Source organism: Natrix helvetica (assembly GCF_964273705.1).
Source record: "Natrix helvetica genome assembly, chromosome: 14".
In the NCBI taxonomy this organism is placed as follows: Eukaryota; Metazoa; Chordata; class Lepidosauria; order Squamata; family Natricidae; genus Natrix; species Natrix helvetica.
In genome coordinates, this window is record NC_138564.1 from 11,727,186 (window position 1) to 11,751,448 (window position 24,263).

Below are 24,263 nucleotides of genomic sequence, written 5' to 3' on the forward strand. Positions count from 1 at the left end.
TTCCGGTCTCCTCCTCCTCCTCGGAGGCGCGCTTGCGTGGCGTCCGCGATCCCGAGACTTCCGTCGGGCCGAAGCCAAACGCAGCGCCGCGGAGGTAAACGGGGGGCGCCAGGTTGGGGAAGCTGGCCGGCAGCTGGTCTGCTTTTGCGGGAGCCTGGGAAAATCCCCCCCCCTCTTTTCCCACCCGTCTATTTTTTTCGGGGGAGGGGGGAAGAAGTGGGAGGGGGCTGCACAGCAAGTCCTGCGGCTGCTTATTTGGGGAGGGGGGCTCCCTCCTGGCTTTGGAGGAAATCCCCCCCCCAACTGTCCTTGGGTCTTTTTGGGGGCAGGGGGCAATCAAGGAAAACGAGCCCCCCCTCTGTATTTTTTGGGGTGGGGGGAGAGGGGGGGTTGGCACCTGCCTGGCTAGAGGAGTGGGTTTCTTCCAGGAGGGGAGGGGGAACCAGAGCCAGCCCCCCCCACCCCTTAAGTCTGTCTTGCTAATTGCGGAGCCATGGGGGGGCAATAAAAGGACCCCCTCCTTGGGCTTCTTTCTATTGCTGTCCCATGCCTGATTATTTTTGGGGAGAGGGGGGCTCCTGCCTGGCTTTGGAGGACCCCCCCAACTGTCTTTGGGTCTGTTTTGGGGCAGGGGGCGGTCAAGGAAAACGACCCCCCCTCCTTTTGGGGGAGATTTGCACCTGCCTGGGTAGAGGAGGGGGCTTCTTCCGGGTGGGGAAGAGAACCAGATCCAGCCCCCCCTATCTGCTAAGGGGGGGAGGCCTAGGGGACCCCATGCCTATTATTATTATTATTATTATTATTATTATTTTGCTGTTGGGGAGGTTTATTTTGGAGTGTGGGGGTAGAAGTGAGAGGGGGGGGGCTCGGCCTGCAGAGCAAGTCACTCCGGCTGCTTATTTGGGGAGGGGGGCTCCTGCCTGACTTTGGAGGAAACCCCCCCTGTCCTTTTTGGGTCGGGACGATCAAAGAAAATGACCCCCCCCCCTTTTTTTGGGGGGGAGAGGGGGGATTTGCACCTGCCTGGATAGAAGGAGAGGTTTTTTTCCAGGAGGGGGGGAGAACCAGATCCAGCCCCCCCCTCCTGTCTGCTAAGGGGGGAGGCTTTGGGGACCCCCATGTGTATGACTCGGGGGGGGGGGAGGCGTTGCAGTAACAGGATCCCCTCATTGGGTTTATTTTATTTTTTTTGCTGTCCCATGCCTGTTTATTTTGGGGGGTGGGGTGGGGGTAAAAGCAGAAGACACCTGTCTTTGTCCCCCAAACACACTCACAGACACCCCTATCTGCCTTTCCAAGGGGAGAGAAGCCCCCTACCCCCATTGCCGCCTGCCATTCCTTTTGGGGAGACCGGTGGATGGAACATCTGTCTTTTGGGGAGGGGGCTGGAAGGCCTCCTGGGGAAGTTTAAGAGCCCCCTCCACTTCCCTGCTTAAACACCCCCCCCCAAAAAAAATTTCATTCCACTGTAAAACATCCCAAGGAAGGCCTGAGAATTAAGGGGAGGGGGCAGCAGGAACAGGAAGCTGTTATCCTGAGGCCGCCCAACCACTGGAAAACATCTGTAGCCTTACATAATCCAACTCGCTTTGTGTGTTTGTATAACTCTGGAAAGAATGAAGTGGGCTGTGTGTGTGTTGTGTACTGTATTTATGGCTTTACAGCTAGTCCTCGACTTATGACAGTTCGCTTAGTGACCGTTTGAAGTTACGACGGCACTGAAAAAAGGGCCGTTTTTCACACCTACGGCTGTTGTAGCATTCCTTCCCCTCCCCCAAAACCAAATCGGCAACTGACTCGTATTGACGACGGTCACGGGTGTGTGTGTGTGTCACGTGATGATTGATTTCCCTTTTGCGACCTTCAAGGGGGTGGGGGAAGCCCGATTCGACAAACGACCGGGATGACTCATTTAAACAACTGCCTTGGATTCGCTTAACGGGGATGAAGGGGGAAAAAAACTCACTTAGCCAGCGTCTCGCTTTAACGTTAGGCGGACATTGTCGGGCTCCGTTGCGGTCGTAAATCGAGGACTCCCTGCGTTGATTTGAGCCCGCTGCACACCGTGCGAACTCGTTCCCTCGGCTGGCCTTAAGGAGGTCAACATTGAAAAGATTAATCCATTTTAAATTGCTCAGGTTGGATGGTGGATTAAAAACAGCCATCCCCTGAAGGAGACCGAAGCTTCAAAAAGGGCACCTGAGCATGCACAGAGCGCATTTATTTCCCTTCTTGGGTAGCGTTGCATTCCTGTGAAGTTTGAGCTGATTCTTTTTCCTCCTTTTTGGAGAAATTATTGGTTTTGTGGCTGCAAATAGAGAGAGAGAAGAATGAATAGCAAAAGAAATTATCTAAACGCATAGAAAATGTATTTGCAGTCAATATAACTAATAAGAGTTAAACAAATCGCAAATAATAAGAGTGGGATTGTTATAATATTCGATACTTAAGGTATTGGAAATTAAGCTAAGATGAGGTTAAATAATGAATAAGAGCGTATATTTTAAATATAAATATTTAAAATATTTGTACCCGGACGACAAACTGGTTCATGGAAAATGGACTGTTTACATAGAAATAAAACAAAAATAAAATATTTTTTTTTAAAACGTGTGCAAGGAAGAGGGATGCTAGCTAAAGCCATTGAGTGTGTCCCCAAAGGAGCATTAGTTCAGACAGTCCTCAACTTCCAACCGTTCGTTTAGTGACGGAAGTTACACCAGCGCTGAAAAAGTGAATTTAGGGCCCTTTTTCACACTTACGACCGTTTGAGTGTTCCTGTGGTCACGGGATCAAAATTCACCCACTCGGCCACTGACTCATACTTACGACGGTCGCAGAGTCCCGGGGGGAGGGGGGCTCCCCTTTTGCGGCCTTCTGAGGAGCCAAGTCCATGGGAGAAGCCCGACCCACTTAACAACCGGGTTGCTAACTTATCAACGGCAGGGACTCGCTTAACAACCGGGAGGCGAGAAAATTGGGGCAAAACTCAGTTAACAACCGTCTAATCTTGGCCTCAATTGGAAAGAGGCTGCGTCCTGAAGTCTTGGGAGTAGCAAAAGGAGATTTCGGGGGACTCCGTGCCGGAGAAATATTTGGTATTTCTCCGGGGACCGAAGAGAAATAATTTCCACGCGCTGTTTTTGTGGGTCCATCTTGCGGCAGCAGCAGCGACAACCACGGCCGTAGGACTGGCTGTTGTTTTATCCAGTTTAACCTCCTGGGAGACTTAATTCCACGCCCTCCGTAAGAGCAGCCGCTAACGAGATTAGCCGTAGGCCTGCCGGGGATTTTTCCGGAGGGAAGTGAAGCAGAAAATGTGTTTGAAAGTCCCAGATAAGGCCTGTCTGATGAGTGTTTTCCCCTCTCTTCGTTTTCCTCTCTTTCTCCTTCCTCTCACCCTTCCCTTCCCTTCTTCCTTCCCTTCCTCCCATTCATCTTATTTTCTTCGTTCCTCCCTCTCTCCCATACATCCTTTTTTCCTCCCTCCCTCTTCGTCCCATTCATATTTTCTCCTTCCTTCCTTCATCCCTCCCTCCCATCCTATTTTCTCCTCCCTCCCTCCCATTCATCCTGTTTTTTCTTTCCTTCCTCCCTCCCCATTCTATTTTCTCCCTCCCTCCCTCTTATTCATCCCGTTTTCTTTCCTTCCTCCCTCCCATCTTATTTTCTCCTTCCTTCCCTCCTGTTCATCCTATTTTTTTCTTTTCTTCCTCCCTCCCTCCCTCCTTCCCATTCATCCTATTTTCTCCTTCCTTCCTTTCTCCCTCCCTCCCTTCCACTCATCCTATTTTTTCCTTCCTTTCTTCCTCCCTCCCTCCCATTCATCCTATTTTCTTCTCCCTCCCTCCTATTCATCCTATTTTTCTTTCTTCCTCCCTCCCTCCCATTCATCCTATTTTCTCCTCCCTCCCTCCTATTCATCCTATTTTTCTTTCCTTTCCTCCTTCCTCCCTCCCATTCATCCTATTTTCTCCCCCCTCCCTCCTATTCATCCAATTTCTTCCTCCCATTCTTCCTATTTTCTCCTTCCTCCCTCCCTCCCATCCTTTCTCCTCCTTCCCTCCCTCCTACTCCTCCTATTTTTTTCTTTCCTGCCTCTTTTTCCATCTTAAATCTCTCTTCTTGTCTCTTTTTCTCTTGCAGAAGTGACCAAACCAACCAACCGTCAAGATGAGCGACTCCAAGTATTTCACCACCACCAAAAAAGGTAATTGGGGGGGTGGGGTGGGGGGCTTGCTGGCTGTGGTTCACCAAGGGAGACCCAAGGTCAAATTCAGAACACCCACGTCTAGGGTGAAATGGGGCCAGAGTTGCCTCTGCGTGTGGAGTTATTTCATTTGATGTGTTAAACTCATTCGCCAATTGTCTCGTTTGGAAGCCGAAGAGATCAAAATAGAATCACGGCCTGTGAAATCCCAGCAGTGACCATTCGACTTAACGGCCGGCGAGAAAGATCGCAAACTTGGCCAACAACTTACTTTAATAAATTAATGGTCTTGGAAACGGATCACGACCGCTTGGGATCCACAGGCGACGATTCCATTTTGATTCTTTGGGCTTCGAGGCAAGACGGTCGGCCGATTTAAATCTGGGAGCTCTTATCGTGGTCGTTAAGCCGAGGACCCAATTCTTTTCCAGGGGAAATATTTGAACTGAAGGCCGAACTGAACAGCGACAAGAAAGAGAAGAAGAAGGAAGCCGTGAAGAAGGTGATTGCATCCATGACCGTTGGGAAGGACGTAAGGTATGCTGCCCCTTGGACGGTATGCGCACCCAGCTGGATTCTGTCCGTCTGTCTTGTCGGTTCGTTTTGTTTGTTTATATCCCACCGTTGCTGTTTTTATAAATAACTCAAGGCGACTGAGTTCCTTCTTTCCTTCTCCTGCTTTCCACAACAAAACAACCCTGTGAGGTCAGTTGGGATGAGAGGGGGATTGGCCCAAAGTCACGCAGCTGGGTTTTATGCCTCAGGCGGGACTAGAACTCCCAGTCTCCTGGCGATTGGCCCAAAGTCACCCAGCTGGGTTTTATGCCTCAGGCGGGACTAGAACTCCCAGTCTCCTGGTGATTGGCCAGAGAAACCTGGTCTCGCTTAGCAGCGGGAAACGGGCTCCGTCGTGGTCGTAAGTCGAGGACTGCCCGTGTTGTTGTCAGACGCGGGAAGGATCCTCCAACCCACCTCCCGTTCCTCCTCCCAGCGCCCTTTTCCCCGACGTGGTCAACTGCATGCAGACCGACAACCTGGAACTGAAGAAGCTGGTTTATCTGTATCTCATGAACTACGCCAAGAGTCAGCCGGACATGGCCATTATGGCGGTCAACACCTTCGTTAAGGTGAGTGCGGCGGTGCCTTTTTGGCTGAGCGGTGCTGGAGAAAATCCAGGTGAGTGTCTTGTCCTAGGCTTCCCCAGGAGCACGAAGCCGAGTCCTCGTCCCGATAAACCCCTTTTATTGAATTGACAGCGAATTCCTCTCCGGCGAAATCTTTCCTCTCCCACCGTCTTTCGAGAGAGTTCATAATTTACCGACCTTGATCAGGCTTGGAGAGTGGCCAGGCCGAGACCTTTCCGACGCCGCAATACTTGGAATGAACTAAGTGTCTCCTGCAAGCTCCACTCCCCTTTGCTCCTCTTTTATTCCCTCTGGGAGAGGCCATTCACCGTCCACCTCTGGTTTTACTCCGAAGTCTGACCCCTGTATTTAGCTGTTCCCTTCTCCTGGCAGCTCTGCGCATGCGCACACTGGGAACAGGCTCCAGCTGTTCCTCTGCCTCACTGCTGTCTAGCTCCCTCTCTGCCTCCGACGCAGACCCCACGTCTGAGCTTTCCTCAGCCCCCCAAGACTGGCCCATGTTCCCTCCCCAACCCTCCTCACTGTCTGACTCTGCTACCAGCTCCACTGACTGCTGCCGGCCAGAACAACCCCTGCTCTAATAGGGCAGAAATGCTTTGATTTTCTGTCCAGCAGCTTTCCTAGGATTGTACTTAGGAGGAGAGCTCCGTCACTCCAAAGGAAAAATCTCGCCACTGGCAGAAACAACCTTCCTGAAACTGGCGGGTCACCCGTGCTGTTTCCCCCATTTCCGTTAGGACTGTGAAGATCCAAACCCCCTCATCCGAGCTCTGGCCGTCCGTACCATGGGCTGCATCCGAGTCGACAAGATCACCGAGTACCTTTGCGAGCCGTTGCGGAAATGCCTGAAGGACGAGGACCCGTACGTGCGCAAGACGGCCGCCGTCTGCGTGGCGAAACTGCACGACATCAACGCCCAGCTGGTGGAGGACCAAGGATTCCTGGACACGCTGAAAGATCTCATTTCAGACTCTAACCCAATGGTGATTGCCTCTCTTTTTTCTTTTTTTTTGTGGGGGGGGGGGGGAGTTGGGATCATCTTTTTCGTTAAGGTGCTAAAGACTTTGGCTGGGCTCCTGTACTGCAATAGGGGGTAAGAATGTCCTTGAGAGAAGAAAGGGGGAGGGGACGGGAGGAGGAGATGAAGAGAGGGGGAGGAGGGGAGAGGACAAGCGAGAGGGAGAAGAGGGAAGGGGATGAAGAAATGAGAGGGAAGAGGAGAGAGGGGATAGGAGAGGAGGAGATGAAGAGAGGAGAGGGGAGGAGGAGATGAGAGGAAGGGAAGGGATGAAGAAATGAGAGGGAGGAGAGAGGGAATGGATAGAGGGAAGGAGGAGATGAGGGAGAGGAGGGGAAGGGATGAAGAAATGAGAGGGAGGAGAGGGAATGGAGAGGGGAGGAGAGGGAGATGAAAAGGAGGACAAGGGAGAGGAGGGGAGGAGAGAGGGAATGGAGAGGGGAGGAGAGGAGATGAAGAGAGAGGAGAGGGGAGGAGGAGATGAGAGGAAGGGAAGGGATGAAGAAATGAGAGGGAGGAGAGAGGGAATGGATAGAGGGAAGGAGGAGATGAGGGAGAGGAGGGGAAGGGATGAAGAAATGAGAGGGAGGAGAGGGAATGGAGAGGGGAGGAGAGGGAGATGAAAAGGAGGACAAGGGAGAGGAGGGGAGGAGAGAGGGAATGGAGAGGGGAGGAGAGGAGATGAAGAGAGAGGAGAGGGGAGGAGGAGATGAGAGGGGGAGGAGGGGAGGCGGAGGGGATGAAGAAATGAGAGGGAGGAGAGAGGGAATGGATAGAGGGAAGGAGGAGATGAGGGAGAGGAGGGGAAGGGATGAAGAAATGAGAGGGAGGAGAGGGAATGGAGAGGGGAGGAGAGGGAGATGAAAAGGAGGACAAGGGAGAGGAGGGGAGGAGAGAGGGAATGGAGAGGGGAGGAGAGGAGATGAAGAGAGAGGAGAGGGGAGGAGGAGATGAGAGGAAGGGAAGGGATGAAGAAATGAGAGGGAGGAGAGAGGGAATGGATAGAGGGAAGGAGGAGATGAGGGAGAGGAGGGGAAGGGATGAAGAAATGAGAGGGAGGAGAGGGAATGGAGAGGGGAGGAGAGGGAGATGAAAAGGAGGACAAGGGAGAGGAGGGGAGGAGAGAGGGAATGGAGAGGGGAGGAGAGGAGATGAAGAGAGAGGAGAGGGGAGGAGGAGATGAGAGGGGGAGGAGGGGAGGCGGAGGGAAGGGGAGGGGATGAAGAAATGAGAGGGAATGGAGAGGAGGAGATGAAAAGGGGGAGGACAAGGGAGGGGGAGGGGAGAGGAGGAGAGGCAGCGGGGAGGGGATGAAGAAATGAGAGGGAGGAGAGGAGAGAGGGAGAGGAGATGAAGAGAACCACGCGAGGGAGTGTCGTTTGTGAGAAGGGGGCTCCGTATTCGAGGTGGTCCTCCTTTAATTTAGGTGGTGGCGAATGCGGTCGCGGCCCTCTCGGAGATCGCCGAGTCCCACCCCAGCAGCAACCTGCTCGACTTGAACCCGCAGTCCATCAACAAGCTGCTGACCGCTCTGAACGAATGCACCGAATGGGGCCAGATCTTCATCTTGGACTGCCTGGCTAACTACATGCCCAAAGATGACCGGGAAGCTCAGAGGTAACGAGCTGCCGCTCGGCTCACTTGCTCTCGAGGGCGCTCCGTAGAAAGGAAACGGTTCTGATCCGGGCTTCCCGACAAAGCACAAATCACACGCTTAGTCCCCAAACCCCTCTTTTCATTTAAGCGGCTGTGAATTGGGTTCATTCAAAACGGACCTCCTTCCGCTGCGGGGCAGGAGGCCCGCTAGGCCACGCCCACCCAGCCACCCGGCGGAGAACTCGTTGCTGGCATTTTTGAAGCCCGCCCCTGCCTGGGCCTGCTGCTGCTCTTCGGAAAAGACCCCCCCCCTTGACCGACCCTTCCTTTTTCAGCATCTGCGAGCGGGTGACCCCCCGTCTGTCGCACGCCAACTCTGCCGTGGTCCTTTCCGCCGTGAAGGTCTTGATGAAATTCACCGAGATGCTCTCGAAAGATCTCGATTATTACGGGACTTTGCTGAAGAAGCTTGCTCCCCCGCTGGTCACCTTGCTCTCCGCCGAACCGGAGCTGCAGTACGTGGCCCTGCGGAACATCAACTTGATTGTGCAAAAAAGGTGAGTTCCTCTTGCACACCTGGCGAGGGCTGGAAAAGGGACACGAGCATTCCTAGCGCCAGACTCGCTGGATTCACACCCCGTTTTGCGACTTTTCTCCTCAGTGCCGTTCCACGGCAGTTGATGAGTTAGTAACCCGGTCGTTAAGTGAATCTGGCTCCCCCGTGGACTTTGCCCGTCCAAAGGTCGCAAAGGGGGGATGAGATGACCCTAGTCATAAGTCCATGCAACTGTCATAAGTCCATGCCAGTTGCCAATTTTGCTCACGTGTCCATGGCGACGGTCGTCAGCGTGGAAAACGGTCCTAGGTCCCTTTTTTTTCTCCAGTGCCGCTGTAGCTTTGAACGGTCGCTAAATGAACTGTTGTAAGCTGAGGACTACTGGGATAGGGGGGGGAAAAAAGCGGCTGTCACCTTTCCTTATTTCTTTTCTCCAGGCCTGAAATTCTGAAGCACGAGATGAAAGTCTTCTTTGTGAAGTACAACGACCCAATCTACGTCAAGCTGGAGAAGCTGGATATTATGATCCGCCTGGCCTCTCAGGCCAACATCGCACAGGTAAAGTTCTTAGAGGGAAACTTCTGCCTGCCTGCCTGCCTGCCTGCCTTGCAGCTCTGTTAAGTAATTAAGCTCCCCGTTCGAAGAGCGACTATGCAGAGAAGCGTAATGAGAGTGATATGGAATAACACGCACAAACCAGCATACAGAGACACTGAATAGTATAAAAATATAGTAGTTTACTATGTAGAAATATAGAGGTATTCAGAGTCCGGTTAAAAAAAAAATCCAGTCATTTATTAAGAGCGACATTTCGGCAATACCCAAGCGGAGTCAGATCTGACCTCACGTAAGTTACGGCTGAACTTTACCCCCGTTTCCTCCCTCAGTCTGTGTCATAAATCACATTATGATTTATGGTCGTAATGTCCCGGGGTCACGATCCCCTTTTGCGACCCTCCGACACGCAAAGTCCACAGGGAAGCCGGATTCGCTTAGCAACCGTCTGGCTAGCTTAACAAACGCAACGCTTCACTTAACAACGGTGGCAAGAAAGGTCGTCGAAAGGGGTGGTGGTGTCAAAACTCGCTCGGCAGCCGTCTCGCTTAGCAGCAGAAATTTTGGGCTCCGGTTCAGTGGTAAAACGAGGACGTATTTACTTCTTATTTTATCCCCAGCTCCCGTCATCAGGAAAAATATTCCTTCTTCTTTTGTTGCAATGCGATGTTTTGTTGGCTCGTAGCGGGAGAGAGCCCAGCATTTCTCTGAAATTTCGTTTTATTGGATTTATTTTGCGAATCTATTTTGCGCAACACAAGCTCGTACCTCCTCCTGTTTCCAGAAGGATTGGCGGGGGGGGGGAGGTTTGCTTCCTTCCCCTGAAATTCCCACATTCCCTCTTGAAGAGAAGGTGGCTGTGTTTGCCCTAACATGTCCGGTCTCAATCGCCTTTCTGTCCCTTCGCAGGTGCTCGCCGAGTTAAAGGAATACGCAACCGAAGTGGATGTGGATTTTGTGAGAAAAGCCGTGCGGGCCATCGGCCGATGCGCCATTAAGGTTGAGGTGAGGTCTTGGTCAGAAAGGACATACCCGTGAATAATGAATCAAAATGGAGGGGGTCTTCTTCTTCTTTTTTTTATGCCCTCGGAGCTTGCCTGTTTTCTGACAGGCGTTTCATGACCCAACTAGGCAACGCCATCAGTGCTAGAAGGAGTTATAGGAGTTATGAAGAGGAGGATGCTACTCCATTTCTTTAAAAACTCTTTGGCTTCCTGAATCCATTTTCTTCCCCTTCCCGTGCTCTTCCCCTTCTCCTTCCCCTTCTCCTCCTTCTCCATCTCCTTCCCCTTCTCCTCCTTCTCCTTCCCCTTCTCCTCCTTCTCCATCTCCTTCCCCTCCCCCTGCTCTTCCACTTCTCTTTTTTCTCCTCCATCTCTCTTCTTTTTCTCCTTCCCATTTCCCTGCTCTTCCTTCTCCCCCCCCCCTCTCTCTTTCCTTCCTTCTTTGCCCAGGTCAACATCTCCTTCCTTCTCCTCCTCCTCCCCTCCTTCTTTCCTCTTCTCTGCCTCCCACCCCATCTCTTTCTCTCTCCCCCTCCTTCCTGCCATTCTCCCCTTCCTCCTTTTCCTCCCCAACTTCCCTCCCTCCCAATTATAGAGCCACCTACCTCATAGCAGTGACTCTGGGAAGTGTACAGCAATTAACCCCGTCACAACAGTATTACTGTATTTTTCGGAGTATAAGACACACTTCCCCCCCCCTAAAAGAGGGTGGAAATGTTGGTGCGTCTTATACACCAAATATAGCCGGAAACCCTGCCACGCACATCCCATTTCCCCCCAAAACAGGCTTGTTTTTCACCAAAAATAGGGCGCACGGAGGGTTTGGGAGGCCTGCAGAATGCTCCCAGGGGTTGGGGAGGGCAAAAACTTTTTTTCTTGTTTACCTCTTCGAAATCTTGGTGCATCTTATAGTCTGAAAAATACGGTAACTCCAGAGACAGAGAGACACAGAGAGAGAGAGAGACAAAGAGGAGAGAAAGAGTGATGGGAGACGGAGAGAAGAGAAAGAAAGAGAAAGAAAAAGAGGGAGAGGGAGGGAGGGAGAGAAAGACAAAGGAGAGAAAGTGATGAAAGAAAGAGAGGGAGAGAAAGAGGGATGAGATCCTCCTTTTCCCCTTTTTGTTGACCCAGGATGGTTTTGTTTTTCCTTTTCTCTCCCCCCCCCTCTCCCCGTTTTCAGCAATCCGCCGAGCGCTGTGTGAGCACATTGCTGGATCTCATCCAGACCAAGGTCAACTACGTGGTGCAGGAAGCAATTGTGGTCATCAAGGACATTTTCCGCAAATACCCGAACAAGTAGGAACCTTTTTTTTCCCCTTGGCTGAGGGATGGTGAATTTGCTAAAGAGGTTCGGGGGACGCATTCAGAATCAATAAACAGTCTGGCAAGCTGGAGCCGCAGGATGGAGCCGGGCCAGAATGGCGCTGAAAGGAATTTGAAGTGTTCAGAGTTCCGCAGGAGAAACTCGCAAGTAGGAACAGATGGTTTCTAGGAAAATTTACTGCAACTTACGCGGGAGGGAGGGGGGGATGAGTGGTTTAGAGTGCAGTGCCGCGGGCTACTTCTCCCGACTGCCGGCTGCCTGCAATTTGGCAGTTCGAATCTCCCCAGGCTCAAGGTTGATTCAGCCTTCCGTCCTTCCGAGGTGGGTAAAATGAGGACCCAGATTGTTGGGGGGCAAGAGGCTGACTCTGTCAACCTCTTAGAGAGGGCTATAAAAGCATTGTGAAGCGGTATATAAGTCTAAAGGGCTGTTATTATTCCTTTTCCCCTCCCTCCCTTCCTTCCTCCCTCCCTCCCTTCCATCCATCCATCTTCTATCTACCTATCATCCATCCATTCAGACGTTGCTTTGAACTTAGTGGTTTTCCATTCTGCTTAATAAAGCGTTCCTTTTGAAATACTCCGTTTCAAGAGTCCCCACTTTCTTAAGCTAGGAGAGGAACCCTTACGCAGGAGTTCAATCCTGACCTGCTCAAGGTTGTTGTTATGTAGTCATAATAACATTCTTCTTAGAAAGCCAAGGTCATCTTTGTCTCTGCACCTGGCCGGAACTGGATGGGAGGTTTGTGGAAGTGGAAGATTGGACCATGGGATGGGCTTGTGGGTGTGGGGGGGCAAGATCTTGAACTTTCAACTGGGTGGGAAAAACCGGGAAGCTTTCAGATCCGGGTTTTCCCAGATGCGCCAACAAGGCTCTCCTAATAAATGGGAACTTTGAGCAATCCTTTGCCTCGGACTCTGATTTTATTCTGGATGCTATTTGGAACCCTGACCCCTTGACCACTCTGGTCTTCGCAGCTCCCAGGATCTCCTTTGGGGCCTGAGATAATTCCTATGGTCTTCTCCTCTTCGCAGGTACGAAAGTGTGATCGCTACCTTGTGCGAGAACCTGGACTCCCTCGACGAACCGGAAGCCAGGGCCGCCATGATCTGGATCGTGGGAGAATACGCGGAGCGCATCGACAACGCGGACGAGCTGCTGGAGAGCTTCCTGGAGGGCTTCCACGATGAAAGCACCCAGGTGCCAGGCCTCAGCGGGTTAGGTCTGGGGGCTGGGGTTGGGGAGGAATGGGGAGAGCCTCAGACGATTTAGTGTAGAAATAGACAGATTGATAGGCAGACAGACAGGCAGAAAAAGGTGAGTGGATGGATGAGATGGATGGATGGATAGATAGATGATAGATAGATAGATAAATGATAGATAGATGATAGATAGATAGATAGATAGATAGATAGATAGATAGATAGATAGATAGATAGATAGATAGATAGATAGATAGATAGATTAGATAGATAGATAGATAGATAGATAGATAGATAGATAGATAGATAGATAGATAGATAGATAGATAGATAGATAGATAGATAGATGATAGATAGAGATGGCATAGATAGATGATAAATAGACTGGCTAATGGATGGATGGATGGATGGATGGTGGATAGATATGAGTAGATGGATTGATGGATGATAGACAAATGATGGATGGATGGATGAATGGATGGGTGGGTGGCATAGATAGAGAGACTAATAGATGGATGAATGGATGGATGGATGATAGACAAATGATGGATGGATGGATGATAGATAAATGATAGATGGTTGGATGGCATAGATAAATGATAGACAGACAGAGACAGACATATTGATAGATAGTAGATAAGTAATAGACTGATGATAGATCATAGATAGGTAAACCTTGGGGACCGCTGATTGAAGGATTTCGGCAGTGAGAAGATCAGTTCTACACTGACGGGAGAAGGTCTTCCCTCTTGGTCTCCTGCTTGGGGGTCAACCCCTCCCTCCGAGGACCCTCCTCCTGGGGTTTTGTCTGAGCCTTGAGCAAGAAACAAAACCAGCGGCCTTCCTTTAACCTCGGATTTGCTTCTTGCCCCGTTTAGGTCCAGCTTCAGTTGCTGACGGCCATTGTGAAGCTCTTCCTGAAGAAGCCCACCGAGACGCAAGAGCTGGTGCAGCAGGTGTTGAGTCTGGCCACGCAGGTAAAGCTCTTTGCCGCTGCCCCACCGCGAGCGTCCGCTTCCGGCCACCGAAAAACCTGTCGAGAGCCCCATTTCAGGGCAGTTATAACTGTTCTGACCGAGGCTTCCAGAGAGCCTGAAGTAAACTCCTTGTCCCAACAAAAAACCCTTTTATGAATTGACTGTGAATTCCGCTCATTCACCTCTAGCAAAGTCTTTCGAGGGAGGACTTACGGTCACAGACCTTCTCTGGCTTGGAGAGCTGACAGGCCGATCTCTGCAAAACTTGGCCAGGAATCTCGGAGAGTCACAAACCAATGAAGCGAACTAATGGCCTCCTGCAAACTCCACTCCCCTTTCGTTCCTCTTTTATTCCCTCTGGGATGGGTCATTCATCGTCCACCTGTGGCCTTACTCCCAAGTTGACCCCTGTCCTTTAGCTCTTCCCTTCATTGGCAACTCTGCACATGCTCACACTGGGAACAGCCTCCAGCTGTTCTTCTGCCTCACTGATGTCTGACTCTGAAGGCAGCTGATAACTGTCAGACGGCCCTGGCCCCTTCTCTGCCTCCGACACAGAACCCTCATCAGAGCCTTCCCCAGACTCCAGGACTGGCCCAGGTTCCTCCCCAACCTCCTCACTGTCCGAATCTGCTGCCAGCTCTGTTGGCTGCTGGTGGGCCACAACAATAACTTCCAACAGTCCCTATAGAACTGTTATAAATCGAGGGATACCTGTAAATAATCCCCCCCCTTTTTTCCCCCCAACCTGGTAGGATTCGGATAATCCCGATTTGAGGGACCGGGGTTACATCTACTGGCGCCTCCTCTCCACGGATCCCGTGGCAGCCAAGGAGGTAGTCCTGGCCGAAAAACCGCTCATTTCAGAGGAGACAGACCTGATTGAGCCCACTCTGTTGGACGAGTTGATCTGCTACATCGGCACGCTGGCCTCGGTCTACCACAAGCCCCCCAGTGCGTTCGTGGAGGGGAGCAGAGGAGTCATCCACAAAAGCCTCCCACCCCGGACAGGCTCGTAAGTCGGACTTTAGGATTTAGGCTAGGGTATTGTTTCTTAACTTTAGGGTGGGTGGACCTCAACTCCCAGAATTCCCCAGGCCGCTTGGGTGGACGCCCACCCACCTTAAAAGTTGCCAGGTTGAGGAGCACTACTCTAGTGGTTAATTCAAGCAGGGAATTCTGGGAGTTGAAGTCCACCCACCTTAACGGTCGCTAAACTTGAAAAATACAGGGTCTAAGGCGTCAATTCAAGCAGCACATTCTGGGAGTTGAGAAATACGGGCCTAAATTCAAGCAGGGAATTCTGGGAGTTGAAGTCCACCCAACTTAAAAGTCGCCAAAGTTGAGAAGAACGGGCCTAGGGCGTCAATTCGAGCAGGGAATTCTGGGAGTTGAAGTCCACCCACCTTAAAAGTCGCCAAAGTTGAGAAGAACGGGCCTAGGGCGTCAGTTCCACCAGAGAGATCGGTTCAGAGGGACCCTACAAATTTTGTGACGGAGGCAGCATTTGAACTGAGACGTTGTCCCTCATGCCGCCTGCTCTGTCTTTTTGCACGTTGTGTGTGTGTGTGTGTGTGTGTGTGTGTGTTACCACAATGAAAAAAAACCCCACTCCTAAGCCTGTTCCCTCTTGAAAACGCACCGTCTCCCCTGTTAAAACAGGAGCGAAAGTACGGAGAGTCCAGAGGCGGTGTCGGCTGGAGTGCCGCCTTCGGAGCAACCGGCCGTCATCCCCACCCAGGGGGATCTCTTGGGGGATCTGTTGAACCTTGACCTTGGACCCCCGGTTAGCAGCCCTCCGATTGCTACCTCGTCGGTGCAGATGGGAGCCGTGGATCTCCTAGGCGGTGGCTTGGATAGTCTGGTAAGTTCTCTTACCGCCACCCCGGTGGGTGGCCTCCAAATCAGGAGAAGCTTTATATGTACGTATTCATATATATAAAGATCCAGAGGTTGCATATTTTTGAAGTCCCTGCAAGTAAAAATGTCATTGCAGTAAAAAAGATAATGCAGTTTGAGTATTTTTTTTCCTTGCATGGAGACCCCCAAAGGCTAACAGGCTTTTGAAAAGAAAAGAAAAATTCTACAAATTTATTTGATGGCTCATGAGATTCTACTCTGTTTCATAAATTCCATTCCGTTCCATTCCATTCTTAATCCTTATTCTGTTCTGTTCTGTTTTTGTTCTTGTTCTGTTCTATCCTATCCTATCCTATCCTATCCTTAGACTTGGCCTTAGTCTTAGTCTAGTCTATTCCTATTCCTATCCTATCCTATCCTTAGACTTAGTCTTAGTCTATTCTATTCCTATTCCTATTCCTATTCCTATCCTATCATTAGACTTGGTCTTAGTTTAAGTTTATTCTATTCCTATTCCTTTCCTATCCTATCTTATCCTTAGACTTGGTCTTAGTCTTAGTCTATTCTATTCCTATTCTATCCAATCCTATCCTATTCGCATTCTTATTTGCATTCTGCATTCTGTTCTGTTCCGTTCTACACACCATGCACTCCCATGCACACCCACACGGGAGGCTCCTCTGTAGCACATGGGCTAGCTTTTCCGTGTTGTGTTGCTGAGCAAACTGACTTTTCACCCTCCCCTCCTTGTCTCCCTTCTCCCCTTCTTGGCCTACCTCCTTCCCTCTCTCCCTCCTTCTCTCTCTCTTTCTCCCTTTTTCTTTCTCTCTCTCTCTCTCTCTCCTCCTGTTGCTGCTGCTGCTGCTGCTGTTCTCCTCTCCACCTCCTGCTTCTCTTCCAAGATGGGGGAAGAACAGGAAGGGGTACGTTTCAGCTCTCCTTTCTCGTTTTCAAGAACGGGCCTTGCATGTCCGTGAGCCTGCCACTCCCCTCTCACCTCTCTCCCCTTTGGGCAAAGTAGGGGGCGTGGGTGGGCGGGCGGCCTTATGATTGAAGTGCCCCAACAACCATGGTTCCTCGTTTGATATGGGATTTATCTACTGAACCAAGTTGCTCATTGGACGGTCCCGGACTCCCGGCCAGTTTGAGGGACAAGACGCTTCATTCGTAGAATCCTGTGCAAGGGATTTCCTGGGTCCCCTGATTTGGGGGGGGTTCCTCTTCCCAGCTTTTTGCAGTAGCTTTCCCCCCCCCCTTTTCCGATGAGCATCCCGGACTTCCAAGAACGCCTTGCCTTTCGTCCTCCTGCAGATGGGAGGGCCCAGTTTTGCAGCTCCAAGTGCGGTCATGCCTTCAAACCTCGGAGGGCCCCTTGGAGGGGGGCTGGGAGATCTCTTTGACCTGGCCGGAGGTGTGAGCAACCTGTTGGGCTCCCACGTCGCTCCCAAAACCGTGAGTAGCTTTCCTCTCGTAGGAACTCCCCTGGATTTAAAGATGGTGGTAGCCCTGGGAAGCCCCGGCTGGCCAAAAGCTCACGAAGGCAACCAAGTTTCTCTTGGCCGGATATTCACAATGGTCCAAGGTTGCTGGATTTTCCCTCCCCAGCCACAAAAGAGAAGTCTTCAGCAGCAAGAGGCCAGGCGCTTGACCAAAATCCTGTATTAAGTTCTCTGGAGTATCTCTGGAGTACGTGCCTAAAAAGGTGGGATCATGGCAACCGGATGGAATTCTTACTCATCCGAGACATTTCGTTGCTCATCCAAGCAACTTCCTCAGTTCAGAGCAAAATGAGTTAGGCAGAGAATCGTCTCAGATGAGCAAGGGTTTGCTTCCAGTGGCCATGAGTCAACCTTTAGACTGCCTCTTGGTTGAGTCTTTGCGGAGACCTCCCTGGAGGACCTTGGTGGTTAAACCTTGCGTGGTCCTCTCTGGTTTTAGGTGTGGCTCCCTGCGGTAAAAGCCAAAGGCTTGGAGATCTCGGGAACGTTCAGTCGCCGGGCCGGCTCCCTCTCCATGGACCTCACCTTGTCCAACAAAGCCTTGCAGGTCATGTCGGATTTCGCCATCCAGTTCAACCGGAACAGGTAAGAAGCGTCCTTCAGCCCACCTGTGTGGGAGCCTCTGATGATGATGGCCGATATCCTGAGCGGCTGGCTCGATGATGCCAAATCCTCTAAGAAGTTGGCTGAAGAGGCTGACCTACCTGGCAGGGTGGCCGACTCCAAACCCCAGAATCCCCAGCCAGGCAGGTTGGAGAAGGTCCCAGCAACTGCCCATCCAACTGAATGTAGCTTTCGGTTCGGTTTTGTTTTGTTTTGGGTTTAATTATTTGATTTCATGTTTATTATTTTTCTTTTCTTCTATTCTTTTATTTTTTATGTTTGGTTTTATTATTTGATTTCATGTTTATTATTTTATTTTTTATGTTTGGTTTTATTATTTGATTTCATGTTTATTATTTTTATTTTATTTTATTTTTTATGTTTGGTTTTATTATTTGATTTCATGTTTATTATTTTTATTTTATTTTATTTTTTATGTTTGGTTTTATTATTTGATTTCATTTCTATTATTTTATTTTATTTTTTATGTTTGGTTTTATTATTTTATTTCATGTTTATTATTTTTATTTTCTTCTATTCTTTTATTTTTTATGTTTTGTTTTATTATTTGATTTCATTTTTATTATTTTTATTTATTATTTTATTTTTTTATGTTTTGTTTTATTATTTGATTTCATGTTTAGTTTATTTTATTTTTTGTTTTGTTTTATTATTTGATTTCATTTTTATTATTTTTATTTTTTTATTTTTTATGATTGTTTTGTTTTTTATTTTTATTATTTCTCCTGAACTGGTAGTTAAAGAATGCTAAAAAAAAAAAAAAAAGTTCCCACAATCAGCTGCCCCACATAATCATTGGAACTTTAAAAAAAAACTTTTTAAAGCATTTTTTACTACCGGTTCAAGCGAACCGACCCAAACCGGTAGCGTTTCACCCCTAGATCATCTGTTTGGGGTGCAATTGACAGCAATTCCAAGGGCATCTGGGAAAAATTTTCAGGGAGTGCCACGTTGCAGGAGATCCGTGCCAGGCAATTTGACCCCATAAAGGAAGGACATAATTCGTTGTAGAGCTGTTTTCTGTTCAATGTATGTATTGAGACTTGCCATTGTCTCTCTGGCCGTTTCTCTCCAGCTTCGGCTTGGCCCCTGCTGCCCCTCTGCAAGTCCACACCCCTCTCGCCCCCAACCAGAATGTGGAGATCTCTCTCCCCCTCAACACCGTTGGTTCAGTCATGAAGATGGACCCTCTCAATAATCTGCAGGTGAGCCGAAGGGGCATCAGAGGGGAAGGAAGGAATGGAGGGTCTTTTAAGAGGCCAGGCAGCAGTGATGTGGGGAAGGGCTGTAGCTCAGCCAGGCTCAGGGGGTGGGTGGGGAGGGGGCAAGATCTTTGAGAATGGCACCTTTGGGGAGAAGATCCTCTACACCTCACAGGAAGCAGGTCCTCTCGAAACACCTGGAGCCAGTTTGGTGTAGTGGTTAAAGGACTGGCCTAGAAACTGGGAGACTGTGAGTTCTAGTCCCACCTTGGCCGGGAAAGCTGTCAGGGTGACTTTGAGCCAGTCACCAGGGGACTGTGAGTTCTAGTCCCACCTTAGGCATGAAAGCTGTCAGGGTGACTTTGGGCCAGTCACCAGGAGACTGTGAGTTCTAATCCCACCTTAGCCATGAAAGCCATCTGGATGACTTTGGTCAATCACCAGGAGACGGTGAGTTCTAGTCCCATTTTAGACATGAAAGCCATCTGGGTGACTTTGGACCAGTCACCAGGAGATAGTGAGTTCTAGTCCCACCTTGGCCGGGAAAGCTGTCAGGGTGACTTTGGGCCAGTCACCAGGGGACTGTGAGTTCTAGTCCCACTTTAGGCATGAAAGCCAGAGGGTGACTTTGGGCCAGTCCCAACTCTGACATTTTTCAATGGGCTTGAATTGTTCTCTGTCTTTTTGCTTTCAGGTAGCTGTGAAAAATAACATTGATGTCTTCTACTTCAGCACCCTGTATCCTCTCTACATTCTCTTCGTGGAAGATGGGAAAATGGGTAAGTCAAAAGGCAATTGGAAAATTCTCTAAATTACAGATAGTCCTCAACTTATGACCACAATTGAGCCCAAAACCTTGTAACCAATCGACACACTGTATGTAATGGAAGATGGCTTTATTATTTTGTTTGTCTATGTTAGTCTAAAAATCAAAACTTTTGATTATCTTATATAAAAAAGAATCTGAACTACTAACAGCCAAGGGAAATTAGCGGAAGGCAAGAGTCGAAAGAAGTCAAGAAACTTAGATCTCTTCCGGGCACGCAAGGACTCATGGCTGATATAATGCTTGACCCCTCCCTCCCTTGGGCTCAGTCTGGTCATCTCCTACAGGGAGGGACACCGCAACGGTCCCAACTGCGAGGACCAGCCATACCTCACTGTTTTTCCGGTGCCCTCGCCACTTTGAACCCTACCTAAACAAACGGTCATAAATCAAGAACTATCTTAATTCTTCCTTTTCCTCTGAGAGCAGCCGAGCGTGATTTGCAAGTTTCTAAATTCTTGTTTTCAACTTTCTTCCTTTTTTCGGCTAGAACGGCAGACGTTCCTGGCCACGTGGAAGGACATTCCCAACGAGAACGAAGCCCAGTTCCAGATTAAAGACTGTCCGCTTAGCGCAGGTGAGACGAGAATAAGGCTCATTATTCATTATTACTACTGTTATCAGAACATTTGTTATTTATCTGTGAGTGGTGCCGTGGCCTAGCAGCGGAGCTTTCGCCTCACAAATAGGAGGCTGCGAGTTTGATCCTAGGTAGAGGCAGATACTTCTCTCTCTGGGCACACTGAGAATATGTATCTGCTGAATATAACTACGTACTGGCGACAGGAAAGGCAGTAAACACTAAGCTCCATTCAGTTGCCCAGACTCCATCCCCGCAAGGCATTATGGCAGTGGGTCTCAACCTTCCTAATGCCGCGACCCTTCAATACAGTTCCTTGTGGTGACCCCCCAACCATAAAATTATTTTATGTTTTCTGTATTTTTTCAAAAATATGTGTTTTCCGATGGTCTTAGGCGACCCCTGTGAAAGGGTCGTTCGACCCCCAAAGGGGTGCCGACCCACAGGTTGAGAACCACTGGATTATGGGGTCATTAAAAGGAGATGATGATTTGTTACTTCTCTGTAAAACGAAACGAGACCCAAACAATACGTTGTTTTCAAAGTATCTATGCATAGTTATATATATATATATATATATATATATATATATATATATATATATATATATATATATATATATATATATATATATACACATACATACATACATACATACATACATACATACACACACACACACACACACACATATATATATATATATTTGTGTTGTATTTGTACCGATAAATAAATAAAGGGAGACTAGTATAGATCTATTTCGAGCTAATTAGCTCTCATCAGCTAGCCATATTTGGGCATACCAGGGGTTGTAACACACATACATACATACATACATACATACATACATACATACATACATTTGTGTTACAACCCCTGGTATGCCCAAATATGGGAGGAAGCTCACTACTCCCTCTTTCTGTCCTTCGGCTCATTACAGAAGACCATCCAGGCAGAACACCATATTTTTATTTTTAATGTTGCCTTTTTATATTTGTGTTGTATTTGTGATTTATCAGCACAAATACAACACACATATATATATATAAATATAAATATAAATATTGCTTTGCTTCCTTTCTGGCTGGGGCAGATGCCGTGAGCAGCAAGCTTCAAGGTAACAACATCTTCACCATCGCCAAGCGGAATGTGGAAGGACAGGACATGTTATACCAATCCCTCAAGCTCACCAACGGGATTTGCATCCTGGCTGAGCTGAGAATTCAACCCGGGAGTCTTAACTTCACGGTATGGCTTCCATTTGTGCTCCCGTTGGCTGGGAACCGAGCAATTCTGGGCATCCTTTCCACCTTTTTTGCTCTGGATCCGTTTCCTCCCTCCGTTCCATCGATCGATACCTTCCAAAATTATATTCATGGATCAAGATATAAAATACGGGCAGTCCTGGACTTACGACGGTCTGTTTAGTGACCGTTTGAAGTTACGGCGGCACTGAAGAAAGTGACTCGCGGCCATTTTTCACCCTTCGCGACCGCGATAGCATCCCTTGGTCAGGTCATTTACATTTGGATGCTGGGCAACTTGGCTTATATTTATGACGGTCACAGTGTGGGTCATCCCTTCCCCTCCTCCGCTCACGTGATGACCTTTTGCAAAAGTCAATGGGGAAGCCAGATTCACTTAACAACCGGGTGACTTTGCTGATGTGGATGGTTAACTCATTGGTAAAGCTGTAAAGGCAATCCTCGACTTACGACGTCAGTTGAGCGTGAAATTTCTGCCGTTGGTTGAGCGAATTTTGAGCCATTTTACGACCTTCCTTGCTGCCGTCATTAAGCGAATCCCATCGGTTGCTTCGTTAGTCGCGTGGCCATCGAACAAATCTGCCTTTCCGGAATCTGCCTTGTCTTGTTAGGGGGGGGCGCAAAAGGGGAATGCGTCTCACAGATACCCACACGACATTGTAACCGTCATAAATACAACTTGGTTTGCCAAGCATCTGAATTTGGATCAATGGTCGTAAGTGTGAAAAACGGCCACAAGTCGCTCTTTCCAGCGCCGCTGGAACTTGGAATGGTACTGTTGTAAGTCGAGAACTGCCTGCAGTTTCCTCCCTGACTTTTCTTTCCCTTGGGATAGCAATGTAATTCTCTTTTTTTTTTCCCTTTTCTTTTTGTATTGTTTCCTTCTGTTCCGTTGCTGCCTGGCCATCGGCCCCTCCCTCGGGCCTGCCCCCCCCTCTACTTACAGGATCTAGAGGTTAGCTTCTCTCTTTTTCCCCCTGATTTTAGCAGGCCAGTCGCTTTTTGTCCTCCCAGGGCCACTCCTACTTTCCCAAGCCTAGCTTTTAACTACCTTTTAACACCAAAATGCATTTCCTCTGCTCAACGCAAGTTAGGCAAAAGCTGGGGTTTGGGGGGGGGGGGGGGAGGATTTTTTATTTTTTTTGCCACCGGGAGGCGGGAAGGAGCGGCCGATCGCAGACAGCAGAAATTTAGAGGATACTGTCAGTCTTGTCCCACCTCGGATCTCCTTGGAAAGAGAAACCCTCGACTCCCATTTGGTCGAATTAAAAAGGCGCTTTTGCTACGAGTTGCCGTTTGCAACAGAGCCGGGCAGAATCTGACGCTTCCGCGCATCCCTACAGATGGCCCTCGACTTACAACAGTCCATTTAGTGACCGTCCGAAGCGCCGTAAAGCGGTATATAAGTGCTGTTGCGATCGGTAAACAATAGTTGGTTTGTTCACAGCAGCTTTTTGCTCTCGGGTCTCCGCTCTGAACGGCTTGGCCTAAACTTTTAATTTTTGAGCTTTTTCTGGGCCTCCCCTGCTCCCCCCCCCCCCGCTTCTGATTTACTAACCCCGTCGCCGCCTCCGAGGACTCCTCATCGGCTGCTCCTCACCCCCTTCTTCTTCTTCTTCTTTCCTTGCAGCTCTCCCTGAAGTGCCGCGCTCCCGAAGTCACCCAGCATGTTTTCCAAGCCTACGAAACCATCCTGAAAAACTAAAGCCGCCCGGCGGGGATCACATTTTGAGACAACAAAAACAACGAATCCCAAAAGCAAAAACAACCCCCCCCCAACCAACCCCCCTCTATATTTTTTCTCCCTCCTCCTCCTTCCCCTGTTCGGAAGACCGATATTTTTGGGATCGGACGGCAGGTATCCGGGCAGGTTTTTGCGAGCGGCTGGAATTGAGACACCCCCCCCCCCCACGCCTGCGGAAGTCGGAGAACGGAGCAGCAGGGGGGGTGGGGGTGGAGACCCGGCTCACTATTTTTGTGTGCGCGCGTATGGCTGCGTGTGTGTGTGCGTGTCAAAGCCTGCCGTGTCCTTGAGGCGCTTTTGTGTGTCGAAACCACGGGCTGCGCGAGTTGCCACGTTGCAGCTGTAAGCTGGGAATGTCCCCTGCGTCCTTCAGCATCTCCTTGTGGTCTTGCTCTTCTCCCACCTCAATAAAGAAATCAATAACGAACACTTACCGGAGCTGGAAAACCGCTTCTCTTTTTACTACTACGGAACGTGAAAAAGCCTCTTGGGTGTAGATCAGGGGTGTCAAACTCACGGCCCGCGGGCCGGATCCGGCCCGCAGGGTGCTTAGATCTGGCCTGCGGGGCCACCCTGGAAGGACTGGCCTGCGGTGCCAATCACGGCCCTCCCGAGCTCCGTTTTCACTCGCAGATGGCTGCAGGAGACCGTCGCAGCCAAAAACGGAGCTCGGGAGCGCTCCACAGGCACCCCGGATAGTCGCGTCAAGCTGGCCATGCCCTCCCCCCTTCAAGGTCAAAAGCAACTCTGATTTGGGCCTCAATGAAGTCAAGTTTCATAGCCCTGGTGTAGAAGAGGCTGTAGGTGAGGCCCAGTGGAGGGCTGCATTCCCCGAGATGTGGCCCACTACCAGGCCGCATCCTGTTCGAAACTGGGAAGGTTGGCAAGTAGGGCCTGGCGAAGCGCCTCTCAATGTGAGTGATATCGAGTGGGCCACGCCCAGCCAGTCACATGACCACCTAGCCATTCGGCAGATCATATTAGTGGTCCGCGGGATTTAAAATTGCGGATTTAGTGGTCCTCGAAAGATTCCGACTCTTTTATCATTCTGTTAATCTATTAAGCCATCTCCCAAG

The 24,263-nt window shown here is 49.7% G+C and overlaps 1 protein-coding gene across 3 annotated transcripts; it reads left to right on the plus strand.

Moving 5' to 3' along the window:
• Positions 1-23,208, plus strand: AP1B1 (adaptor related protein complex 1 subunit beta 1). Of its 3 annotated transcripts, XM_081966442.1 has the most exons (22): positions 1-94; positions 4,147-4,210; positions 4,642-4,747; positions 5,202-5,337; positions 6,093-6,338; positions 7,800-7,990; positions 8,305-8,526; positions 8,963-9,083; positions 9,990-10,085; positions 11,265-11,380; positions 12,443-12,608; positions 13,489-13,587; positions 14,343-14,602; positions 15,250-15,451; positions 16,350-16,370; positions 16,759-16,899; positions 17,386-17,531; positions 18,646-18,775; positions 19,467-19,551; positions 20,089-20,175; positions 21,272-21,426; positions 23,074-23,208. In XM_081966442.1, exons 2-22 carry the CDS (start codon positions 4,174-4,176, stop codon positions 23,146-23,148), a joined length of 2,838 nt encoding a protein of 945 aa, XP_081822568.1. In that variant the 5' UTR covers positions 1-94; positions 4,147-4,173; the 3' UTR covers positions 23,149-23,208. The 3 variants fall into 3 exon arrangements, with proteins under 3 accessions (XP_081822568.1, XP_081822569.1, XP_081822570.1); XM_081966443.1 differs by lacking the exon at positions 16,350-16,370; XM_081966444.1 differs by lacking the exon at positions 1-94 and having other exon boundaries at positions 4,166-4,209; positions 4,640-4,747.
• Positions 23,209-24,263: the final 1,055 nt, after the last annotated feature.